At 30.8% G+C, this 10,581-nt stretch overlaps 1 protein-coding gene across 1 annotated transcript; it reads right to left on the bottom strand.

Annotated features, from left to right (window-relative positions):
• Positions 1–1,484: 1,484 nt before the first annotated feature.
• On the bottom strand, positions 1,485–9,829 carry LOC124919923 (E3 ubiquitin-protein ligase CHFR). Its single transcript, XM_047460289.1, has 12 exons — positions 9,771–9,829; positions 9,588–9,679; positions 9,368–9,491; positions 8,047–8,133; positions 7,441–7,531; positions 6,886–6,990; positions 5,233–5,333; positions 4,844–4,909; positions 4,664–4,751; positions 3,482–3,542; positions 1,992–2,055; positions 1,485–1,850 (listed from the first exon to the last, which is right to left on the bottom strand). Exons 1-12 carry the CDS (start codon positions 9,801–9,803, stop codon positions 1,722–1,724), a joined length of 1,041 nt encoding a protein of 346 aa, XP_047316245.1. The 5' UTR covers positions 9,804–9,829; the 3' UTR covers positions 1,485–1,721.
• Between the last annotated feature and the right edge of the window lie 752 nt (positions 9,830–10,581).

The following is a 10,581-nucleotide window of genomic DNA, read 5'->3' as shown; positions in this document are numbered from 1 at the left end:
ATATTATATTATATTATATTATATTATATTATAATATAACATAATATATTATTAGTCCAATAGGTCAGACACGCGTAAGGGGTTTGGTTTTAGTCGGTTTATTGATAAAAATGCACGTCTAAACCGTTGACAATGGTTTATTAAATTTCAAACTAACGGTTTGATCGATTCGATTTAAATGAAGATTGATTTGATCGATTTAATTAGTTGATCTATTAACAATTTGTTAAAATAGATTATATATATATCAATAGCAATCTATACATATTTTCATGTATATGAACAAATGCAAATATTATTAATAAAATTCGATAATATAATTCATGGATCACTAATATAAAAATAAAAGATGAAAATTCAAAAGATAGATCAATGGAGAGAAAGAAAACAAAAGAAAAGGAACTATAGCTCAAGGAAAAAATAATGATAACATAACATGAACTATAAGAAGAATGTTGTTCAAATAGTATGGAGAGAGTTGTCCACGGACTTATCTGAGGAGAAGATAAATTAAAACCCTAAATAGGTTAAGGTTATGTTTGGATTGAGATGTTGAAAGTTGGTCATTTGGACCCGATGTGCTGACTATATTATATTTTTAAACAGATTTTTTTTAAAGAAAACAAGTAAAAATTACTTAACATGTTCAATAATATATGTAACACTAAATATTTGAGCTCAAATATGTATGCAAAATAAGAAAATTCACTAATCTTTGGTATAAATATGTCAAAAGGAGAAAATTGAAACAAAAAAATGTGTAACACAAATAACAAAAGAATGTAACTAAAGCTATGAAGAAGAAAAATTACAAGTCAACAAAAATGTTTATATATAGTGAAAGAAAACAAATCATGAAGATAGCCAAATAGTATAGAGAGAATTATTAATAGACTAATAAAACATGAATAAGAGTATTTGGAACCTTCTTAGATTAAAGTATAATTTAAAATCAATCCTTAAGCCAATTCAACCATCAACTTGATTCTATCAGTTATCTAATACATCCTTGTATTAATTCAAGCTCACTTGTAATCAAATTATTATTTAAAAGGATAAAACAATTTAATTTATTCATATATTTGTAAAGATCACATAATGAAAACAAAAGTATTGAAATACAAATTATAACTTGAATTAGTTCTAATTTTAAAGCATCAAATTACTAAAATTTAAACATAAGTTCTAATCAACATGAACCAAAGGGTTACAAGTCACATCTTCAATCTAAAAAATGTCCTAACAATGCATACTGCCCAAGTCTTCCCTTGAATCAACTTGTTGCTCACTTCATAGCCAAGAAAAGGCATCTATAGAGTTTGGTTCAAATTAATTATTTCAAAATACTTAAATTTGTGACATACTAACATGTAATACAAACCTTAATTTGAATACACACTAAATAATTATGAAATGAGCTTTTATTATTCTTTTTCTATAATAATGTGTGTTTGTAAACACGTAAAAGTGCTTGATTAACAATAATGTAAAAATTATAACATTCCAAACAAACTTTAAAGATAGGACAGATTTTGTTACATTATTCATAAGTTAATGTCGAAGTTAAGTCTGCAAAAGGAATTAAAAGTGATTTCACACCGAGATTACAAAGCCACCAAATAGTAGTATTGGTGATAAAATCAGTTTGTCAAACTCCCAAATTTTGAAATTTAAGCAAAAAAACTAAAGGATGATTGGGGAGAGTCTAACTGGTTCAGCTGCTAATTGTTTCCGCGAGTTGGCCTGCAAACGTGATTCCTTTTCTGAGCATGTTCATCATTTCGATGTTGAGTTCGGCAAGAGTACCCATACCAGCAGTCCTCCCTTTTTGATACATCAGTAGGAAGATGCTACCAAAAAAAAGTGCAGCCATTTCAGAAACAAAATGGAATTACAAGAAAGAGTACCCTTATCAAGTGTAAACTTATCAAAGACAAATTTAGATACTTTTTACACACAAAAGATTAATAAGTAGTCGGAGAGGGTCTTACATGTTTTGGCAATGAAACCCGAAACCAGTACAGGAGGAAAGACACTAGCTTGTCAAAACATTCACTGCCAAAAGCAGGGCAAACAATAATTTAAAATATAGAAAACAATTATAAAGTGAGCAAATTCCGACAAGAATAGAGACAATAGGTTTTTATTCCAAAAAAATAAAAGGAGACAATAAATTTACATGAAAAAAGAAAGCGTGAGAAGGGTCCTTTTGTATCTCCTAAATAAGTTTGTGGCTATGCTAGTCCTTTTAAAAGTTCATGTATATATTTTCCCCTTTATGAAAAGTTCATGCATAAATATGTTCTTATGTCATTTTTAACATAATTTGTAGTATAAAATAAATGAAGATGACTAGCCACTGCGAATTACATTAAAGAGCTCATGGTCATGGGTGTCCAGTAATCACATTTGTTCTTCTTACAGGGCTAAAAAGTAGAAGGGATTAGAATAATGCAAGAAAATCCAGCAAGGCATTGATGCATATCATATTGAAAGGTCAACTTCTTCTATTGAAGGAGAACATAAACTGGATTAGGTCCAAAAGGTTTATAGTCTTCTTTCATGTCATGCCATTACAAGGATTAAAGAATTGCAGAAAGCCTAGGACGCATTGTGCCTAAAATCATGTAAATCTATTGTCACTCTTCTTATCTTCTCTCACAATAGAGACAGAAAGGGGGGAAACAAGTCAAGATCAATTCAGGAAAATGCTTCCAAGGGATTTACAAGCTTTTGACAAGAAAGGATTAGAAAATATGTGACAGAATGCATCCAAAAGTGAAAAAATCTACAAAAAATTATACAAAAGAAATAAACCAGTTAATGTTTGTAAGTTTCAAAGACTGTCAATGGGAGAGGTATGTTTTCACAAATTGAAGATGGTTTTGATATTGGGTTTTACTTTGAAGGAAGCGAGGGGTAGAGAGATAGATTGGTAGAACAAGACTGAAGAAAGCAAAATCAAATTTGAAAAATGCTCTTCACAAGGTTCAATGTTCTGTTAATTGCGATAAGAATGATCAAGAAGGCATAAATAAAGCAGTCCACTTGTGAGGAAATTAGTGAAAGTGATGAAGAAATTTTGGTTGTCTCCAAAAATTACAAAATAGTTTGCCCATTAGGAAGGGAAGGCTAATTTTGGAAATGGCCTTGAGCATACTGTAAGGGAAGGCTATGCATGAAGACTTTTGATTGTCTTCAGATTTTTATTATGCAATTTTTATGCAATTTAATACAGGACATTTCCAAGCCTAATTGTTTTGCAATAGTTACAACTTGTTATATACAAGTTTTACCTTTTCAAAAAAGAATAATAAATAAATTATCAAAGGACTCTTATACTTTTGTTGTCAAGAAATCAAGATCATATACATTTACATTTTTAGCCATCTGAACATAAGATTCTCATTGAACATAAGATTCTCCTATAAGAAATGAATGACAAAAGACTGAAATACAATCAAACAGATTATTAACTCACTTGCAAATATGTGTATCAGCAGTTACCATTTCTGCATGATTCAGAGGCATCCTCGTGCGATCTATGGAGAAAATACCATCGATAAATAGCTTGGCACAAGTAAGAAGTTAATGAATGTCATGGTTCTGCCAGTCTTAAAGCAGGTACCCCAGTAGCAAAGAAGTTCCACGTTTATATCAATTATTAAGAGAATGAGAATGAGGATAGTTTTTTAATTTTAAAAAAAAAGGCTGTAATGCTGTTGGAATAGATATTTAAATTAACATCCCAAATGAACATAAAATCTTGCAAGTGATATTTCTGGGTTTTAATTACTTTGTGAGCATAATTAGGAAAATATGTAAGCAATTCATGTGGCAGCACACTGATAAAATTAGAAAATTTTCAAAACAGCTTCCTGACAACATATATGAAAGTTAATACAAGCAAGTAACAGATGGCATTAGATAACCATCTCCTAAATATTACACAACTACGGAAAAAAAGGGGGTAAATTTATATATTATTTTTTCCAGTGGGGACAAAAATACCTGTCTTAATAAAGGAGCAAAATTACATTGTGGTCATTATCTATAAGGAGTTAATTGATTCCTAATCTACATGACTAAAAAATATTTATGATAAAGATCAAATACATATTTGATCTTTTATTTAGTTAATGGCTAAAACATGTTATTTGAAGTAATAAATGCTTTAAATTATTTCTTTACACCTATATATGTTTCAAATGAGACGCTTGGATTCCATGATATTTTACTATACAAAAACTTCAAAATCTCTTCGATTAGGTTCAAGTATTTGAATAAAACGATTTATTGGCTTGATCATTATTAATATAACACAATTAATGCCATATATTTCCAAAACTTAGTCATAGTTATTGTGTCTTTCAGTAAAGAAAAACATATTTTGTTTATCCACGTAATATCCTTTTTATTGGAAAATAATATAAATAAACAAAACTTTTAAAAAGAAGCATATTTTGTTGTTGAAAATTTATGCAGCACCACTCAAGTTAGACAATATTAGTATTGTATTATGAAACCATTTGTTATGGGGTACAATCTTGCACACAAAAGGTTGCAGATAGAACTATCCGTACTAGCATGTATCCATTTATAAGGACGGCAAGGAGATGATTGTGTAAAAGAACGACACAAAGTACAAAGGAAAATTTGATACCAATTTCTCTGTTGTTTAACTTAGCAATCCATTCAGATACTACATCTTGCAATGTTCTCCCCATCTGTGTGATGGTCCTTTGTGTAACCTGCAAAAGATCAAGGAATTGTTGCTTTGATATAACCTCAAGAAAAAACAACTTATGACATAACAACCCAAAAGGGAGTGAGAGAGAGATACGTCTTGCTCATGTCTATTCTTCTCATGCAGAGTAGATGGAATGCTAGTAATTGAGTATTCAGATATCTGCAGGGAAAGACACGAATTTGAAAGTGTTCAAACTCAATGGTTTAAACAATCCAAGAAAGGGAGGTGAGAATCCAAGAGAAGTAATGACCTTTAAGAATTTTATTGCATAGTTAAAATGATAACAAGGATACCCTTCCTAACCATTCTCATCATTGATCAAAGACCATGTTAAACATGGCAGTTGGTGAGGAACAGAATTTAGTTGATTTCTAATTTTCACTTTCGTTCATTAGATGCACAACTATGCTAATTAGTTTACATGTCTTTAAATAGTAAATCAATTTTAAAAAACTGTCACACGGGGAAGGGGAAGAGCTTACTGGCTTGAGGGTTACTCGATTACAAACTGGATGAGTTTGACTTTCAACTATCCCCTGTGCATGCCAATAAACGCCACAAAAAGCTCGATCACATCCAAAGCCTACAAAGTGAACAGAACTTAATAGGCTCATATAAAAGTCATCATTTTTCAGGACTCTCATCCATGATTTATAGGTTCAAACTCTCATTTGCATCATACACTTCACATTTGACCAACAAGTGAGGAAAACATCCAACTGTCCATGATGGAATAATATCAAAATCTTGGCAAACATTATATGAAAGAAAGAAAAAAAAAGCAGGGAAAAAAAGTTATTTGAAACCCATCATAAACAATCAAAACAACTATTAAACAAGAATAAAAAAATTGCCTCTTCCTAACAGTAAGTTTTAAGAAAAATATCATAAGACTTATGACTTGCAAGAAAATGCAGCCAATTCAGCCCCAGAACCAGGCAACAAGCTCAATTATTGATTTAGCATCCAAGAAAAATGTATGCACCCAAACACATTGAACTGATACTGAAAGTGCCACAAAAGTAAACCCATTACTCATGCATGATGATTATAGAAATACATCAATTTAATCATAGGGAGATACGGCTTTCTGGATGTAGGTGATGATATCTATACTGATGGATTCTCTAAAATCAATATTATAGATAAAATGTGAAAATTTTGAATCAAGGCATTGAAATATGGCAACACCCGGAAAGAGAGAATCACATTCAATCAAGTTGTTTTGGTTGATAGGTTCAACCAATATTTTGAACCCCCTTCACTTGTAGGAGTACATCTTGGATTTGTCGATTATGTTATGGTCGGAGTCCTACTCAACATCATCTACAATAATAATTTCTAAAAAAATCTAAAGATTTCATATATATCAACATTGAAAATCAATCACATCCAAGCTTCACCTCAAACCAGGAATTAAAATAAAAATAAGAAGATGAGAGAATTCTGAAATTTGGAGAGAAGTTAAGCTATGTTTGGTAAGGATAGAATTGAATTTGGTATTGGAGATCCAATTCCGAATTCATTTATATTTGATGACTCAAACTAAGGGTTTGTAATTGAAATTTTAATTCCAATGGAATTGAGATGTGTGCTTTAATTTCCAATTCCAGCATTGTTACTTTGGAATTGCAATTCCATGTTTTTTCCAAACATAAGAATTGAATTGAATTGAATTGTAATTCAATTCTAATTCCAATTCTTTAAAAAAGGAATTAAAATTCTAATTCCAATTATGCCCATTCAAACATAGACTAAGAGAACTCTGAAATGTGTGACAACATTAATAGAAAAACAACTTTCAAGTTGTATATCCATTTAGTGAAAACATTCAACATTATTTGAGTTCAACAAAGCTTCAACTAAACAACAATCAACAAAAAAAATTCATCATCAGGACTCACAAATCAATGAGTGAAAACAAACAGATTAAAGTTATAAACTTTAGATCTTCCACTGAGATTATTAATCAATTGTCTCTAGTGACATTTCATGTAGGCAGCAAATTTAACTAAATCAAATAGCATTAGAAAGAGAAAATGGGTTTAATGCATCTTCTCCAATAGGTTTGGTAATGTGAAGCTTATATTCTGCATGAAGAAACTTCCATAAGAAATAGAGAGTGAAGAAATTACAGTGCTGTGGTACACTTGTGCCTCTAGAAGGCATCATTCCCCAGCATGCTTGACACTGTAAATGGACAGTGTCCTGAGTGCACTGGAATCCATTAAGCATGGTACCTGAAAAGTTTGTCTACTTAAAAATAGAAGCAAAAAATACTAAATATTGTATTTAGCGTATTTAGTATAAATATAGGAACTCTTTTTGATAAAAGGGTGCAAAAGGGAAGGGAAGATTTGTCAATGAGTGCATTTTAATGGAGGGACAAAAGATGGAGCAGTGTGGAGGAAAACTCAGGAGATGGGATGAACTTTTCATGGTTTGTTTTAGTTGTAATTATTTAGTTGGTTTGATTTGTAATTTTGTCATTGTCATTTTGTCCGACCATTCCGTTGAGAAACTAATGTATTTTCTTGAAATCGCATTTCGCAATATCTCAAAAAATACAGCCATTAAATTTATAAAAAAAAAGTTTAGTTCATGTCACAAGTGGAAGGGACATTAATACCACATGATCTAATATCCATTCAACATGTTATATGAAGGGCAAAGAGATTTCATAGAAATACCACATTGAAGGCATGGCAATGGCTGATCTGTGTTATTACTATCTTCTTCAGGTGCTAAACGAGGCCTCTTCCGATGTCTAACATTAATGACCTTACAGAAGAAATGAATAAGAAGATTAACAATAAATTAAGTTATCAAAATAACTATGTTAACTGATGAGTGATGACTATTAAAAATAAAAGGACATAAATTCTTTAGAATTATCTATAAGTGGTAGAACACATTCACAATGATGATGACTGATGAGTGCTGACCCCCTAGAAGAATATTTAACACAGTTTTTCATATGCCAAAGAATAAAGCAAATAATAGATTGAATATAATTATACCTAAACAAAAAACAAAGAGGAGATTCCCACATAATAACAAAATCTAACAAGAGTTTGTCCTAGCAAATATATTTTGACGCACTAAGGATCAAATCTCATTAGGGAAGTTCAATAACCAAAAAGGGAAGAAAAAAAACAGATGGACAACCTTTATTTGGATATTGTACTACATAAACAATCAATAAGAATGTGAAAGGAAACTATCCAATTTACCCCAACACAACAATGTGAATAAAACCTGTCCTGCAATAAAATATGGGCAGTTAGAATACTTACAAGAGGAGATTTCACAGTTGCATAGGATTTTAGAAGTGCAAGTTCTTCATCTGAGCGTTTCAAAGAAGAATCGCTTTGTAGTATTTCCTGCAGAAAAAACAGAAATTAAAAAAAAAAACATATTCTACTTAAAAGGGTACAGCACCAAGAGGTTAATTCAATGATCAAGATGGTACAACTAGGGAATTAGAATCCATTAGTTCAATATATCTCATAAGGATAAGAATGAAGAGACAACACTAACCATCAAACAGCATAACATATTAGAATAAGTATCGCCCTCAATTTGATAGCACGTAGAGTCTAGATAAGAATGATGTTATAATTTCACATTACAGATGTCCCATATAAGACATGACAGAGAACACCCTCCTGAAACTGGAACAGATACTATAGGAGATATAACTGAAAATTAACATTTTTTTCTCTCATTACTTTGGTTGAAACTGAATGATAAAACCCAAAAAAAAGTCCTTGGATATTTTCCTCAAAGTTGAATAACTACCTCTAATTGAAATTGAAGCTTTGAATTTGCAAGTCTATGGAGTTTTCTCCATTATCAACCCTTAAACATGGAAGGCTTGACTTCCTTCTTGGTCATTAAATGAGGTTTTTGATTTTACAAAATTCAAGGACATATAACATTACAAGTTTAAAACGAGGCGACATTCGGCTCAACATGATCCAGAAAAATATGCATTTGTTATGTATGCCAAAAATCACAATCACCTAGAAAGTATTCTTAATCATGATCAAAAAAATAATTTGATCATGGTCTAGAAAGAAATCACTGTACCAATGAAACAAACAAAATTACACTATAATTTGGATCATGATTATAAAATAATTTGTATACAAAATGAAACCAAAAATATCACATATATAGATCACGATTCAGAAATGAATACCAAACAGCAAAAAAAATGACTTTAAATTTTAACTTTGGCAATTTTTTAGTGGGATCGTGATAGATTGTGACAAAATAAGTTTTCAAATAGGCTCATTAAGAGCATGATGCAAATTGATAAAGTTCAAGGATACATTTAGGGGGATTTTCCCTGAATAATTTCCATCTACTAAATTCTTATATTTGAAAACATCTTTCATCCACCATAAGAAAGACATAGACAGAGTTTGAAGGATGTATGCACACAAGAAAGGAGGATAAGTATTTCCACTATAAAATTGGTTGTAGGGAAGAGGATGTAAACATCACAAGGAAACAATTCCATACTCAGAAAAATGAATGGAAAACTCATTCTCTAATAATACCAGCCTGAAAATGAAAATAAGAGGTTGCAGGAAAAGAGAAAAAAGTTACCTCCTCAATGTTCTGCAGAAAATGATTCCTACCAACAAATTGCACGACAGATCTACATTGAGGACAAAGAACAGTAGAATGTTTCTCCTGAGACCTCCTCAACCACTCCGAAAAGCAACCATTGCTGATAGCAACAAACATTATAACATATACAGTGAATATAACATTTCAGATAAATCTATCATGGCTGATCAAATATACAAGTAATTTACATACATACCAGAAGTTATGAAGGCAAGGAGCAACTGTGACAACATCATGCCAAATATTTAGACAAATGCTGCATTTAGCATGTTCAACATCGAAAGAAATCTAACATAGTGCAAGACATGCATAGTTAGTTGACTGTCTATAATGTAACAATAAATGTCCTAAAATTAGTGAGAAATAATTGGTTCTTCACCTTCAGTTCTTTTTTGGAGGACTCTTCTGCCATATCTTAAGTTCTGCCAAATTAAACAATAGTAAGTGAAAGAAAAAATCTTAAAGATACTTTAATTGTTCAACAGGCTTGATGATACAAGGCAGCTAGGGCAGGAATATATATATATATATATATATATATATATATATATATATATATATATATATATATATATATATATATATATATATATATATATATATATATGTATATATATCATGTTTCTACTCATATAAGCTCAATTATTAGAACAGAAAAACACTCTTAATTCGATTTAAGAACCAAAGACAAAAGATAATAATATTTCTTCTACGAATAAAGCAATTACAGTTTTGGCAAACGGGAAAGCCTAAAGCAACATAAATGAGACAAAAAAGGTGCAAGTGTCATGGAGAGTAACTTAGTAATACTAGATGAGACAAATACATGGTGACTTCAATGAAGACTATATAAACTATTTTTGATAAGGAATATCCTCTTTTTTTCTCCAATAACTTGAAAACAATGTTAAACTAAGGACACTGATGAGATAAAAACAATTGTAGGAATATCTACAGTAAATCCGAAAGATAAGCCTATTCTTCCAAAATTGTAAGGTCAGACACTGTTCTGAAGCAGCGCCAGTATCACAATCATCAAATAAGGATCTCAATGACATTTTCTTCTTATTAACCTCAAATCTCTTTGGTGCAGATTTCTTATTTATAATTTATTCAGATTTAGAATGGCACGCTGCTCTCGGAAAGATTTTTGTATCATAATCAAGTCAGAATCTCACTAACAGTTGTTT

This window comes from Impatiens glandulifera, chromosome 1, assembly GCF_907164915.1.
Source record: "Impatiens glandulifera chromosome 1, dImpGla2.1, whole genome shotgun sequence".
Taxonomy (NCBI): domain Eukaryota; kingdom Viridiplantae; phylum Streptophyta; class Magnoliopsida; order Ericales; family Balsaminaceae; genus Impatiens; species Impatiens glandulifera.
This window is presented reverse-complemented; position numbering and strand designations above follow the sequence as displayed.

Bases quoted from the DNA above. Each gene is read 5' to 3' on its own strand.
- LOC124919923 (XM_047460289.1), bottom strand. From the start codon at position 9,803: ATGGCAGAAGAGTCCTCCAAAAAAGAACTGAAG. The intron at 7,532-8,046 runs GTAAGTATTCTA...TTCTTCTGTAAG, and splicing joins CAACTGTGAAATCTCCTCTT to GTCATTAATGTTAGACATCG. The intron at 2,056-3,481 runs GTGAGTTAATAA...TGCTTTTGGCAG, and splicing joins GCTGATACACATATTTGCAA to TGAATGTTTTGACAAGCTAG.